This window comes from Pempheris klunzingeri, chromosome 12 (genome assembly GCF_042242105.1).
Source record: "Pempheris klunzingeri isolate RE-2024b chromosome 12, fPemKlu1.hap1, whole genome shotgun sequence".
NCBI classification, from domain to species: domain Eukaryota; kingdom Metazoa; phylum Chordata; class Actinopteri; order Acropomatiformes; family Pempheridae; genus Pempheris; species Pempheris klunzingeri.
In genome coordinates this window covers 21,333,962-21,349,219 of record NC_092023.1, presented here as the reverse complement: position 1 = coordinate 21,349,219, position 15,258 = coordinate 21,333,962, and the positions used below count along the sequence as shown (strand labels likewise).

Sequence of the window (15,258 nt, the reverse complement as noted above, 5' to 3'; positions counted from 1 at the left end):
ATCAGTGTTATTTTCACTTGCCCTGTCGGGTGAGAGGGTCATAAATATATTTCGCCTGCAAACAAACACCGGAAAATAAATATGTAATAAATAAATACATTTTCACTTAGAGCTGTGCAATAAATCAATTTTATCATTTAATTTGGTTCATGGTTTAAGAGGATGTTTAAAAAATGAAAACTGATTTTCACTTAACTTGGGTAGTTATGGTATGAAATTGCCACCTCTTCTCTGAGCTCCTGTAGTTCATACTAACACAACTTGCCTGACGTGGCATTTTACTTGTGTCAGGCAAGCAAACAAGCCTCATAGGCCGAGCCACTGTGGCTGCTCTGCCTCTGTTTCACCAGGATAAGGAGGCTCTCTTCTGGCTACCTAATGAAAACACTAGTGCTGTGCTGTGCTGTGCTGTGCTGTGCTGTGCTGTGCTGTGCTGTGCTGTGCTGTGCTCACGCTACCCTCTAAAGCACTGTTACATAGAACGCTGGTAGCACACCTCCAGTACAATAAGAAAGCTGTCAGTGTAGTTTCTTGGTATAATCTTCCCAGTGTGTGTCAGTTTGTCCAAGTGTTGTGAGTATGTACAGCAGTGGAGGTGCAGATCTCAGCAGCTGTACAAACATGGATCTGAAACATTGTTTTTACTCACTCTAGCCTTGATATCTCACTACTCACTTGTACAACACTTAGTCTACAACTTGCACCAGATGGCACTAATGAGGCAGTGACTGTGTTTGCTGCCGTTGTCGTTTGCTGACTGATGTGTTACTACATAAAACATTGTAATCTGTTAAACCACAGATCCAAGGAGATGTTGTACAGTTGAGTTGCTTTTTGAGGATCTAATGAAGCGCTCTCTTCAGCCTGTGAGAAACTTGAGGAGGTTGTACAGTGTACTGTACAGTGTACTTAGACATTGACCAAATAAGCATGCAGTCTTTTATTTTAAGGAAGAGAATGTTGAGAGGGACAGAAAAAGAAACTGCACCTACATGGATATGTGTTGTCCTGTTTTTTTGAAACGGTTGCAGAATTCAGTGTATACAGCTTGAGTGTATAATTGCAGACATGGCAGGAGGACCAAAGGTTAGAATAAAGAAAGATTAAAACAACAGAATTTAAATAAGCGGCATCAGTCTTGTAAAGCTCACAGTGGGTACGGGTTAGGTGAGGTTTTGGTTGGGCGTAGCTGAGATCGCCTGATGGAGATTTGCACTCTACTGAATTCACTTTTCTACTTGTTAAATTCTAAAAATCATTTAGCATAAAAAAGTCAACCTTTCTCATCACCTCTTCAGTTTTATGTATATTATTCTGTGTTGGTAAAATCAGGCACAGAAAAAGAACCAGCTCACCCTGCATCCCCTCCTATCAGGGTCCTGGCTAGTTACCTCTGTAATTGTGTAGGTGACCTTGTCAGTCCAATGAAACAAGGCTGCGCTCTGAAGCGACACTGAAACAAACTAACCTGATGATGTGAGTAGTGCATATATGCCAGCTGCATATTAATCTAGAGTCACATGACAAGATAAATGTTAATTCCATCTTTGTGTAGCTGGTACAGAGTAAGTAAATGTCCAGCCAAGCCTTCCCGCCTGCAGCTGGCCCCATCAACATTTATTCATCTAGAGAGACCTTCAGTCTTTGTCCTTGACCAAGGAAACATGGCAGTGAGGAGGCTCCAGTGCTTCACTATCTGACTCATTCTGTGTATAATCTGATCATCCATGCAATATCTGAGTCAGTATCGGACTCAACCAAGGATGCCTTCCACCTAGCAAAGTTACTTCTACAGCAAATCACCTGTATTACCACTGGCTTCCCAAACAGCCAGTCTCCGTGTCTCCCCAGGGTCGTTGTTGACTTCTGAGCCAACCCCAGGTTTCATTTGTGAAAAACAACCTGGCTGACCTCCCTTTTAGCACTGTGCCCCACAAGATATGGAGTCTGTAGTACACAGACGTAGGCTGGTGAATGGAGTAAATACCTTCATCATGGAGCTGCTGACTCATGTTTTCATAAGACATTTTGCTGACTGTTGTCCAAGCGTGTAAGCTTGAAATCTGTGTCAAACTAGCATTATTCTTGTGTGGTAATGTTCTGTAGTTTTAAACAGAATATTTGCCAAATGGACTGTTGATACAGTAAATTCTTTCATTCTTAGATATGTTGGTGAATGCACAACAATGAAGAAATGAGCAACGTTACAGAGTTCATTTTACTTTGTCATTTGGACATGATTTTGTATCGATACAAAAATGCCAGCAGACAGCAGCAGTTCTCAGATGCTAGCACTTGTGTGAATGTGTGAAAGAGTTTTAAATGTGTTTTCGTCTTGCAGCAGCATTACTGTATAATGACAACAATAAGTTGTCATCATGTACTGAAATGTCTTTCTGAACTTCTTTTTTTATCATAACCCTTAACATTCACCTCTCTTCTCTCTCTTCCTACTTTCAGTGGGCGACAGTGACCTTCCATCTTCCCCACCACGTGCTAAAGCTTGTGGCCAGCGCCATTGTCAACGAGCTAAAGAAGATCACCCAGAACGTAGCTGCCTTGTCTGTGGCCTCATCCATCATGGACAGGCTGTCCTACCTCTTGTCAAGCGCCAGGCCTGAGCTCGGGGTGGGCCCTGGGCGCTCTGTAGATAGGTGAGCACTTTGTTTTGAGTAATCACACCACTGAACATTTAAACATACCAAGATTTTTGTACAAATGATGCAATCCAGACCAGAATATAGGAAACTCATTGTATACACGTTTCTGTAATGTCCTCCACAGATCTTTGATGTATAGCGAGGCCAACAGGAGGGAGACATTTACATCGTGGCCACATGCTGGGTACAGGTGGGCTCAGCCTGATCCTATGGCCCAAGCAGGGTTTTACCACCAGGTAGGTTCTGAGAGAACTCAGGAACACATTAGTCTGTCGGCATAGACTCAGTTTACATCTCTGATTACTCTCATGCACATTCACAACATCTGCACGCAGTCAAAGGGCTTCACAATACAGCATGTTGGTGCTAATTGATAGGTTATTCACTTGGAGGCAGAAATATGGAACACAATGTAACCATGGAAATAACTCCTGTTAAAATTCATGTGCTTTGATGTAATGCCAACATCCTAAAGTAACATAGTAAGCTTCAGAGGCATCAGTGTCTATACAAAGGAACATTGTTGCCATTAGCAACAACTTATAATGTACAATAATGCAACATCAATACTGGTTACGTTTACTGTGTTTTAACATGTGATGTTCAACTCAGGATTCTCCAGAATAAAAATGAACTGCAGCTGTGAAAGTGTTTCAGAGCTTTATTGATCCCTCCGTCTTTCCACAGCCTGCCTCAACAGGGGACGACAGAGCCATGTGCTTCACCTGCAGTGTGTGTCTGGTCTGCTGGGAACCTACAGATGAGCCGTGGTGAGCAGATAACGACAATGCATTACTGTAGCCACTGTGATGTATTAGTGAAGCCTAACATTGCTCCACTGCTCTCCAGGTCCGAACATGAGAGACATTCTCCCAACTGTCCATTTGTGAAGGGCGAGCACACACAGAATGTCCCGCTGTCAGTGACTTTGGCAACCAGCCCCGCCCAGTTTCCAAATAGCCCTGATAGTTCGGACAAGATCGCCTGCTACGGTTTTGGCAGCTGCCCGCAGTTCCTAGCTGCTGCCACCAAGAGGGGCAAGATCTGCATCTGGGATGTCTCCAAAATGATGAAGGTCAGAGAATCAAACTCATGAGCGCATGAGACAGGATGTCTTGTGCTTTACTTTTAAAGGTGCTGCTGTGAGACAGTAAATGTTGATATTGATCCCAGATTAAAGAGTGTGTGCTTGTGTTCAAACAGGTGCACTTGAAGTTTGACATCAATCCGTATGACCCGGCCATCCTGAGGCAGCTGATCTTGTGTGGTGGTGAGCAAAGCCAGCAGACACTGACCGAGTCTCGGAGACCAACTTTGGCCTGGCTCGAGGAGTCGTCCTCTTGCTCTGATCTGCCCAAGCTAGAGGGAGACAGGTGAAACACACACTCATATAACATACACACGTATACACTAACATCAACTCTTATAAGCATATACACAGTGTAAAATAGATTTTGTCTCACTGTGCGTCTGAGTAGCCTGTGCATTTTGAGTTTTATATGCCTGATGCTGCTCATATGGGGATTCTCGAATCCTTGATTTTAACTCCTGAATCGTTGGGTATCTCTTGATTTAAGAGTTTAGTCTAGACCTACTCTTTAAGGAAAGTGTCTTGAGATAGCATTTGTTATGAGTTGGTGCTATATAGATAAAGATTGATTGATATATGTTGACGTTTGGCCTCCATCTGCAGTGTTATCCACTGATCTGCGCTCTGTTTACAACTGCTATTGTATGTACCTCCATTTAAACTCTAGAACACTAAATAATAGGGATGTGCATTTCAAGCCAAAATACCATTCGATAAAAAACTCACACCACCACTGCTTCTAGATACAGTAGGCATCACTCCTTCAAATTTCTGCCATTTTTTTGCTTTTATGGCTGAAACATGCATTACTTGTGGCATGATGACCCATCCCTACTAAATAATGCAAAAAAGTTTAACAAGCACAACCACGACAAATCGCTGTCCTCTCTGGTTAAAAGTTTCAGTTTGAACCGCACCCATAGACTGTATAAACTACGTGGATGAAACTTCCTGGTCTGAAAAGTGAAACTAATCCTGAAGTGCCTTAAGTCTGTATTTTCTTTTTAAAGACCAGCAGAGGCGGGTAGTGTAATTGTGAGGAAATCTATGAGAAAATGACTGTAACTCTCATTTAGTATATTTCCTAAGTAAACATTTTCCTAATAATTTATGGTCTCAGTTGCTAGTTTCAAGACTCCTTCAACACAGCATGATGTTCATTGTATTAATTATGGTTCCATTTAGAGTAAAATAGATGCTAAAGCAGGGCATGCTTTAGGGACTACCTTGTGAGCAACCAGTCATATGCTAGTCACGCCGAAACTGCACCAATCAGAGACGGTCAAAACAGCAGTCCACAAACAAGTTGGTGACGTCATTCACTTCTCATAGACAGTGTAAGAACACAGCCAGCTGAGTGTGGTTAGTCGCAGTCAGAACCTGTAACCACACCCAACAGTGACGTTATGTGTTCTGTCTTTTTTTCTTCCTTTTCCTCACAAACCAGTAAATAACGTGCTACACTGAGATTTTGCTTTTTTTTAATCTGGGAGCAGCAGTTAAGCGATAACGAGTATCAGCAGTAACTTTATCCATCAAAATGAACTCAAAGCTGCAAATGAATGGAACAGAACCAAAAGTTTATTTAGTTATTTGTTTAACAGCTACTGAACTTCCCAACTAGCTCCCTAATTAACAAATGATATCTAAAACTTCAGTGTTAAGACTTAATATTACTGCTTTACGGGGGTGGTTATGTGTTGGCATTCATTCATTTCTTGGCCAAGATCAGTAACGCCCAGGAATCTATGCTTGTTGCCAGGCAACTGGAGCTTTTGTTTTTTGCATAGTCATTACATTATTGTTGTTAATCATCTCTAACTAGCTGGTGAATAACTTGTCACTCGCGTCAAAGGTGACAATTCAGTAAGAGCAGTACCTCATATTTGGGATATTTCCTTCTCTGTGAAACGGCGTATTGAAAACAGTAAAATAAATTAAACACATGAGCTTCAGATTCCTCTCAGGTCGTGTGAATGTAGTGTTAAAGCGTGGTCAAATCACCTAGAGCGAGGCTGTGCAATGCAGTCCATTTACCATTTACTTACATGAGTCACAACTCATGTTTTTAATCACTTTTTCTCCTACAGTGATGACCAGTTGGAGGACTCAGACAGTGATGAGCATTCCCGATCAGAGTCAGTAACAGGTATGAAAACTCTTCACTGTCTTTGTAATTTCTAAGAGCTGGATGAATCTCATCTGTGGATACAAATCTCTTATTCTCATCATTTTGTTAAAATAGCGTATTCCATCTATGGACATAAAAACGTAACACCCCTTCTTTTGCTTCTGTCCCAGGCCAGCAGTCCCAGTGGGAGAGCATGGATGTGAGTCTAGGGGTGACGGCGCTGAGTGTGCTCCAGCAGCCAGAGAAGCTCCAGTGGGAGGTGGTGGCCAGTGTCCTGGAGGACACGGTCAAGGACCTGGAGGAGCTGGGTGCTAACCCCTCGCTTAACCAAGCCAAGGCCCACAGCCAGGCCAAAGCAAAGGACAAGGTCCCTGACCACCACAACATTCCCTTTCCCTGCCTTCTGGCTGGAGGTCTACTCAGCTATTGCTCAGCATCCAGCACCCCCATGGCTGTACCCCCACCCACAGCCTCAGCTACAACACACAGGACAACAGATGGTCCCCTTAGGACTCAGGGCCCTGAGCCCTTCCAACCAGGGCCTCTACAGGATCAGGGCCCCATGGAGATAGAGACCTGCAACCCCCAGACAGCAGCCCAGGAGCAGGGCTTCTCTAACCTGGCTGGTTCCCAACCTCCAAGCCCCTCTTCTCTGCCGGCTGTGCGCAGGACTATACCTGTGTTACTGCTGTATAGTATCAGAGAGGTGGATGACAAGTCCCCAGGACAGGTGTTTGCTCAGATGAACAACTTAATGAGCAAGGGGCTCCACGAGGAGGGCTTTACTGTGCCACAGATTATAGAGATGGAGTTTGACACACATGAGCAGCTTCTTCTTCAGGATCCCCCCATAACTTACATTCAGCAGTTTGCTGATGCAGCGACGAATCTGGCAGGGTTAGATGGGCATGTGGACAAATGGAGCACACTGGCTGCTGCGACTGTCTCCACCCCGCCTCGTCCCGGAGCACTGGTGCAGTGTTTGAGGCTGCCTAAACAGCTGGAGGAGGAGAATCTTTATGTGGATTCTATCACACCCTGCTGGGACGGTGTGCACCTTCTGGTCGGCCTGCAGCCTTGCAGCACTGAATCCTTGAGCGCTACAAACCAAGTAGAGGCTCTCAACAATCTTAACCGCTTGCACTCTGCCCTTTGCAGCCAGCGTAAAGGAGACCCTCTACTTCCAGTGGCCAATGGAGTGGAAGGCCATCACCCAGGGGGGTCGCCGCCCCTCATCCTTCCCCCAGTAGACCAGCCGCAGCAGCAGCGATCCATGACTGGTGGGAGCGGAGGCTATCTTGCACTCTACAAGCTCAACTACTCCACCCGTATTGTCACCTTGGACGAGGAACCCATCAAGGTGCAGCAGATCTGGGACCCTTGTGATGCCATTACCTCTCATATATTGCTTCCCCCAGATGTGCTTGATAGCAGGGAGGATGACAGTGAAGAGGCTCCTGAGGAGGCTCTTCCCTCTGGCTCAAAAAATGGCTCATCTGCATTTGGAATGGGACCGGTGTGCTCTGCTGGTTCTGGAACTGGGACTGCATGTGGAGCAGCCACAACCTGCAGCAGTGCTACCGTCACCGGCCCCTCCACCTCTGCCTCGGGCCACAAAGAGTGCAAGCGGTTAGAGGTGGCAGGCCTGGGCCACCTGGTGGTGACCACACGGGTTGGGTACATTATGATACTGGACCTGTCCACGTTGGAGGTCCTGGCCAAGGTGGAGCCGCCTAAGAAGGAGGGGTCAGCAGAGGAGACGGACCCCTTTGTCTCAGTGACCTATTGCTCTGGGACCGACCGCCTTTGTGCCTGTACCAAAGGTGAGTCTTTCCTTCGTGGGCCTGGGGTGTCCTACTGGGATGGGTTTAACTCACGCTGATGAAGACTTGTTTGCTTTGTCTGTTTTTTTTAATGTAGATTGAAGTGGTGCATGTGTTTAACTCACAGGTGTTCAGTAATAGTAAGGCCTGTTCATTGACAAACTTTTTGGGGGCTTCCTGTTAAAAGAATAATTTAGAATAAGGCAGGTGTCTGTATTTCTCCTTTTGTCAGTGATTCGATGAAAAGACCAAAACTAACGATGTGTTAGTTCATCTCTGTACTTTCTGACTTCCCTAGCTATCCCACAGCACCAAAGCGTCTCAGTCCGTCTGAAGATGTAGATCTTAACAGAGGAAGAAGGTGTATCAGGCTTTGATACTCACACTATACAGTGTTGTTTGTAGGATCAGTTGTCTTCTTATGAGTTTTGTAATTCTGCTATGGCTAACGCAACAGTGTAAATGATTCGACTCATTCAAAGTTTAAATAGAGCCTGAGCAAATAAACCAAATAATTCCAATAAATTCTTGTTCCCATGGAACAAGAATTCTCCTTGAATATTACAGGACTTTTACAACCCTGGTCTTGCCATTAAAAACTAACCAAGTTTACAGTTTCTGCTGTAAAATTTAAACCTTTTGTGTGGCTCAAAAACAGTTTGCAAGACAATACAAACAAAACATAGAGTAAAGAGACAGAGTGAAGAAAACATTTCAAGACATTAGAAACATTATCAATTTACCAAAAATGTCTTTATATGGACCTATAAAAAGTTCAGTTGCACAACTAAACTGCCAAATGAGTTTGTATAATTCACTGCAGGTGCTGTAAAGATAAATAAGCTGAATTTAGCTCTGAAAAACCAGTGTAAGAATTTGGATCACGTGTGGATTATGTTATGTTTCTCCTCTCCTCTGAAGGTGGAGAACTTCATTTCCTTCAAATTGGAGGTGTGTGTGACGATATAGATGATGGAGACATGTTTATTGATGGCCCCCTTTCTAAAGGGGCTGAACTGCTGCTCGAGGGGGCCAAGCCCTCCTCCAACCCCTCTAGCCCTGGGATCACAGGTAGAGCAGGCCCTCCATCATTCATTGGCCACACTGGACAGACACACATCAGTATTCAGTTCTTTGGCCTCCCTGTGATATACTGTTAACCCTTTGTGCAGGAGTGGACCTCCTGGTGGACCAACCGCTGACCACGGAGAGCTTGATGTCGCTGGTTGAGCTGACGCGCTTCGAGACACTGACCCCCCGTTTCTCGGCCACAGTGCCACCGTGCTGGGTGGAGGTGCAGCAAGAGCAGCAGCAGCGCCGGCACCCACAGCATCTTCATCAGCAGCACCACGGAGATGCAGCCCAACACACCCGCACCTGGAAGCTTCAGAGTGATAGGTTGCTTATATTTTTTCTTTACATTTTCAGGCAAAACAAGTGGGCCGGCATGGCAACATACTTGTACAGGAACAGGGTCTTTCAATGCCATATGTAATGAGTTACATCAGATACAGTGGATGGAAAAGTAATACACCTGCTTGAACAACCTTTCAGATTATTTTGACCTATAGCCTGGAATTAAAATGCAATAATCTATCTCATGTGTACCAATGAATATATCGTCCTGATTAGGGGTACTTTTCTCCTGCTTTAACATTTCTTTACTTATTCAATCTAATATCTGGGGATATATTTGGGGAAATCTTTCTTATGTATGCATTTTAAAAGTGCATAAAAGCCATTAGCACCCGTTATAGTACAGCAAACTGTTGGCCCTTCATGTGCCCAATGTGTAAACTATATGTCCTAAGCCATCATGTAGTGTTCTTGAATGCCTCTCGTGTTGAAATCAAGTTTTGCATGTCTAAGGGCTAACTTGGTTCATTGGTGGGATTTATTGAGATTGTAATCCTGCTTTTGGTATTTAACCACTATAGACTGCAGGTAAATTAAATTGCATTCCTTCAAATACTTCCCACTAGCATCAGGGGCCCTCTAACTGATCCACACATAGTACCTCAAGGTCATCCTAATCCATTCACTAAATTCTAAAGGAACCATGACAGGGAGTGAGTGGAATAGGTACAGCATCTTGTGCATGTGCACATCTCGGTTGTGGTTTGACATGTCTAGTGGCAATATGGACCATCTGTCGAAGTGCTTTAATTGCCCTTAACTGGGTCAGAAGCAATGGAGAGGCATAGAAGTGCTCCTCCTATAACGACTCCTCTACAGTTCTTAAGTTGACTGACTGGTGCTGTTTCTGCAGCTCCAGCTGGGACGAGCATGTGTTTGAGCTGGTGCTGCCTAAGGCCTGCATGGTGGGCCACGTGGACTTCAAGTTCGTCCTGAATGCCAACATCGTCAACATTCCTCAGATCCAGGTCACCTTACTGAAGAACAAAGCACCCGGGCTGGGCAAAGTCAGCGGTGAGAACGCTGCACTGAGATCAATTCTTTCTGAAAGCTTTTAATCACTGTACAGTACTGAATGCATACTTCGGGGACTGTAGATTATTTTTAGACTTTCATATCATATCAGTTCAAATGAATTGGGGCATTTTGTATATGGAACCACAGTCCGTGTCTGATTCTTGCTTCTTACTTTTACCAGAGACAGCAGTGGACAGACAAATCTCCTTCCCCCTCTCCAACGTCCTCCATGCTAACGGCGAGAGGAACGGCCAGCCTCTGTTACATGACTTCACAGAGGACATCCATTTCATGGACATAGAGGAGACATCAGGTAGAGAATAAAACCAGTTTAGTTCAACATCAGTTTTGTTTCAGTCCTGACGTTTTTCTGACACTAACAAATTCAGTTTTATTTATCTTGCACCAAATCACAATAAAAGCTATCTCATGACAGCTTTATATATGCAGCTGGTCCTATTCTTTCATGTACAGAGACCCAACATTCCCCCAGCAGCAAGGAAAAACTTCAGACAGAGCCAGGCTGTAGATGGCCGGCCAAGTGTCTGTACTGGTTAGGCTGAGACCGAGACACAGAGACAGACAGAGCAACAACAATGACAACCACATAACCTTAATTTGTCCAGCAAACAGCTGTTGCTCACTCAAAGTAAATATATTCATCAGTGAGTGCATCCCTGCCGCCAAAGTGACCTTTCCCTTTTATCAGTATTTAAACCAAGACAACCAAATGTCTCAAGATCTTGTCAGAATGAAACATGCTTTGTGTTTGTGCACCTGTAATCATGTAAATGTGAGAAGTTGTAGTTTATGGATGATATTAATTGAATTTCAGTTAATTCTAGCATTGTGAGGTAAACAGTAGAAAGTGGTTGTTCACATTTCTACCAGGAATGTTCGTCTGCACGTTTGGCCACTGCAGCATCTTGCTGGGTGAAGCTGCACTTTTAGCTGTGTTGAATTAGCATTGATGTCTGAAATGTCTCACTCTTACTAATCCTTTTGGGCAGAAGGTTGTTGTTCAACATTCTGAATCTTTTAAATGTGTGTATTGTGCACACCGATTAAGATATTGGTTCATGTGTTTGCTGTAGGCTCCATGCTGTGCCCATTCCTAGAGGACCACAAGGAGGACATCCTGTGTGGGCCAGTGTGGCTGGCCAGTGGCCTGGACCTCTCTGGCCATGCAGGCATGCTCAGCCTCACCAGCCCCAAACTGGTCAAAGGTAACGAGAGTCACATCTACCCGTTTCAGTGAAGTTGGTCATAGCTCCCTGACAGTTAGGCTTTCTCTGCTCAGGAGTCATCCATGAAGTTGTGAGTGTTTCTCAGTTGTCTTCCCTCCACTGCAGGCATGGCAGGAGGGAAGTACCGCTCCTTTCTGGTTCACATCAAAGCAGTGAGTGACAGGGGCATGGAGGAGAGCCCCCGGCCTGTGTTGAGAATGCCCAGTGCCAAGCCCCAGGGCACCAAAGCCCACTCACTGTCTACCCTGCTGCAGCGGGCTCAGGCCTCCAAGGTACAAATCCACAGCTTCTAGTCTTTAGAAAAGATACTTTCATATATTTTCAAGTCAAGATACTTTCATATATTTTCTACATATTTAATCTAATAAATATCAAACCATGCTCATAATGAGCACTGTTTAATGTGAAAAAGCATCATCATTATTGTGTGTTTTCAGGTAACCCAACAACAGACACAGTTACATTAATTTATGTTTTTAATTGTGTGTGTGTGTGTGTGTGTGTGTGTGTGTGTGTGTGTGTGTGTGTGTGTGTGTGTGTGTGTGTGTGTGTGTGTGTGTGTGTGTGTGTGTGTGTGTGTGTGTGTGTGTGTGTGTGTGTGTGTGTGTGTGTGTGTGTGTGTGTGTGTGTGTGTGTGTGTGTGTAGGAGAAGGTATCTGCAGTAAAAACGGAGAGCCCAGCACCTTCAAAGAAAGTAGAAAACATGAGGGGCTGTGACCTGCTTCAGGAGGTTTCAGTCACAATCAGGAGGTTTAAGAAGACGACAATACCCAAAGAAAGGTGAGATCACAGGATGTGTTTGCACTGTTGTCAAGATGTTGTCACACTATACACTCAGCAGTAAGGGTACTAGGGGCAGCAGGAGAACACATCTATCAGAAAAGGTTAGTTCTCACCCCATCATTCAGATCACAGTGGCTCCTTAGATGGTTTGTGTCTCTGCTGTACATATTGCAGAAGTTAACATGTAACCAACCGTCTTTTTGTTCTTCTGTGCTCTTCAGGGTCCAGCGCTGTGCCATGCTGCAGTTCCTGGACTTCCACGAGAAGCTGCTGGACGCGCTGTGTCGGCGGACAGAGGGTAGCCTGGCCACTGAGCACGCCCAAAGCCTCATCCTAGACATCTTGTGCTGGCTGGCTGGAGTGTTCTCCAATGGACCCTGCAGGTACAACTAAAGCTCTAGCACAGCAAATAGAAAAGGTTTTCTACATTTTCCAAAGACAAGTAATACATTGTTTGGCTTCTTTTCAGCTTAAGAGAAGGAAAGGAGGGCCTGTTGGCAAAAACCCGGTCCCGGCTAACAGAAATTGTGCGGATGTGTTTCTTCGAGGGTGGCCGGAGCATAGCGCACAAATGTGCTCGCTTTCTTGCACTTTGTATTAGGTAAGAAACATGGGTGATTTCAGTGATGATGCTTTTAGCCCTTTTCCACTGCAGGAACTTTACAACACCGTAAACCAGGAGCTTCCCATAATCTGAACTCTCAGTTCTTCCTTGTTTTCCTCTTTGTTTTACAAAGCAGAATGGTGTGGAGCTGAGTGCAGATCAATTGTGGGACTTAGAACAGTGGGCAGATGGCACTGAGATAGATTTTCTTTTACATTCACATGTGGAGAGTTGGGAACAGGGGGAATTAACAGGAAAGTCTAACCCCAGTAGGGGGTCGACTGGAGCCAAAAGAGTGTACACGAGAGTGGCACCAGACCAGCTCCCACACACTATCAGTGCTGGTCTTTATCTGCTCCGTACTGTCAGTTAAAAAGAAAAAACTAAAGCTTGCTGTTCAATTTGCTGCTGAATCCAAAGACGGAGAGATGGTTGGATGTTCTCAGCTTTTTTTTCCTTTAAGAGAAAATCTAATGCCCCAGTACAATGTTTGTCACATGCTCCTACTTGGTGGAAAAAAATAGCGCTCCACTGGAATGTGAAACATCATTTTGAAAATGCGACCCAAACATTAAAATAACTACCTGTCCAACACTGCACATTGGTTGTAGATGGAGATGATGATTAACATGCTGCTTTATGTCTTGCTGTAGCAATGGGAAAGGGGACTCAAGTCAGCAGGGTTTTGGTGTGAGTCTCCTGAAGGCTCTGCTAGACAATATGCCTTACTTGCCTGCAGCAGCTACTGGTGGTAAGTAACGGAACAAGAATACAGAACTTAAAGTGCATTCATCACCACCCAGTATTCATTTTCTCACCTCTGCCTCCCCTGTGTGGTTCCAGGCTCGGTGTTCTGGTACTTTGTGTTGCTGAACTATGTGAAGGAAGAGGACCTGGCGGGCTGCAGCACCGCCTGTGCCTCCCTGCTCACTGCCATCTCCCGACAGCTGCAGGACCGCCTCACCCCACTGGAGGCACTGCTGCAGACCAGGTACTTTTACTATTCAGTTCAAGACTGGCTTACAACCTCTACAGTGTAGTGATGCACAAATACCATTTTATTCCACTACCTAACTCATACTAACTAGATGCACGCAGTTCATAATGTTCATTTATACTGTGTGTTGTTACATTAGTGTCCTTCCTTCTGTGATGTTTTTACCTGAAATCAAGCCTCATCTCTCATCTCCTGTCCACGTCCTTCCAGGTATGGCCTGTACAGCTCTCCATTTGACCCGGTGCTCTTTGACCTGGAGGTCAGTGGTTCCTCCTGTAAGAATGCCTTCAACAGCAGCATCGGAGTCCAGTCAGACGAGATTGACCTGTCTGACATTCTCTCAGGTACAGTATTAGCTACGCACTATTCACGTCAAGTCACAGCCGTGTTATTCTGCCCACTATTTTAGACACACACACACACACACACACACACACCTTATTTCCTCAAATAAAAGCCAGTAGTCAAATAAGGGCTAAAAAAATAACTGACATGCCCAAATAAAGGCCTGGGAGAAAAGAAAACTCCTGGTGCCTGTTTGTATGGTTTAGTGTGCATGCCTGTTCATTACACAATTTCATCATTCCAATCAAAAAGAATCAGACATGTTATTTTGAACACTTTGTTGGTCTCTCTCCTGTGTTGCAGTCACTGCAGGTGTCTTTGTGTGTGTATACTCACACACACAGACTGATAAATGTATGTGTGCTTGAATGTTTTCTTGTTGTATGTCCTGTAGGGAATGGAAAGGTAAATAGCTGTGCAGCAGCAGAGGGCAGTTTCACAGCATTAACAGGACTCCTGGAGGTGGAGCCTTTGCACTTTACCTGTATCTCCACTAGTGATGGTACACGGGTGGAACGCGATGACGCCAGCATGTTCACTGGTAACCATTACTTTTTTTTTATTCAAGATTCAAGACCTTTATTTGTCACATACACAGTTATACGCAGTATAATGCTTATTTAGCTATACCTTAACTCATGAACTGTTCATTGTCTGAACTTATTCTCTTGCACTTGTAACTCCAGTGAGTACATTTGGTGTGACACCTGCGGTGGGCGGCCTATCGACAGGAACAGTCGGTGAAGCTTCCACAGCTCTGAGTTCTGCGGCCCAGGTAGCGCTCCAGTCTCTGTCTCACGCCATGGTGTCTGCGGAGCAGCAGCTGCAGGTCCTGCAGGAGAAACAACAGCAGCTGCTGAAGCTGCAGCAGCAGGTGAGAGACCAAGTCACAAATACAAATAATGTTTAGAGAGGCGTTGGCGTCTGTAGGCAGTGCCATGTTACACGGTTAACACTGTTACACAGCCCCTTCTCAACAGCAGAAACTTAACAAAAGAAGCCCTCATTCTGCCATTTAATAGTCAGCACCCACTATTCTGCTGGACAGTCATACCTGGGTTTGATGAAATGATTATCCAGTGGTGGTGGTGGTTTTCTTCTTTCTACTTATCACTGTCTTGCTCTCTCTGTACCTTACTTTTTAC

The 15,258-nt window shown here is 44.8% G+C and overlaps 1 protein-coding gene across 5 annotated transcripts in view; it reads left to right on the top strand.

Moving 5' to 3' along the window:
• birc6 (baculoviral IAP repeat containing 6) overlaps positions 1 to 15,258 on the top strand; it is a 110,020-nt gene that overhangs the window by 8,194 nt on the left and 86,568 nt on the right. For all 5 annotated transcript variants that reach the window (XM_070840542.1, XM_070840544.1, XM_070840545.1 and 2 more), the window contains exons 4-24: positions 2,461 to 2,654; positions 2,785 to 2,896; positions 3,348 to 3,430; positions 3,510 to 3,735; positions 3,864 to 4,033; positions 5,841 to 5,899; positions 6,052 to 7,704; positions 8,626 to 8,775; positions 8,877 to 9,102; positions 9,974 to 10,134; positions 10,319 to 10,450; positions 11,232 to 11,363; positions 11,490 to 11,656; positions 12,031 to 12,164; positions 12,389 to 12,550; positions 12,637 to 12,768; positions 13,425 to 13,522; positions 13,615 to 13,762; positions 13,979 to 14,112; positions 14,508 to 14,654; positions 14,800 to 14,987. In XM_070840542.1, coding sequence (XP_070696643.1) covers positions 2,461 to 2,654; positions 2,785 to 2,896; positions 3,348 to 3,430; positions 3,510 to 3,735; positions 3,864 to 4,033; positions 5,841 to 5,899; positions 6,052 to 7,704; positions 8,626 to 8,775; positions 8,877 to 9,102; positions 9,974 to 10,134; positions 10,319 to 10,450; positions 11,232 to 11,363; positions 11,490 to 11,656; positions 12,031 to 12,164; positions 12,389 to 12,550; positions 12,637 to 12,768; positions 13,425 to 13,522; positions 13,615 to 13,762; positions 13,979 to 14,112; positions 14,508 to 14,654; positions 14,800 to 14,987 — 4,608 coding nt within the window. The remainder of the gene's footprint in view (positions 1 to 2,460; positions 2,655 to 2,784; positions 2,897 to 3,347; positions 3,431 to 3,509; positions 3,736 to 3,863; positions 4,034 to 5,840; positions 5,900 to 6,051; positions 7,705 to 8,625; positions 8,776 to 8,876; positions 9,103 to 9,973; positions 10,135 to 10,318; positions 10,451 to 11,231; positions 11,364 to 11,489; positions 11,657 to 12,030; positions 12,165 to 12,388; positions 12,551 to 12,636; positions 12,769 to 13,424; positions 13,523 to 13,614; positions 13,763 to 13,978; positions 14,113 to 14,507; positions 14,655 to 14,799; positions 14,988 to 15,258) is intronic.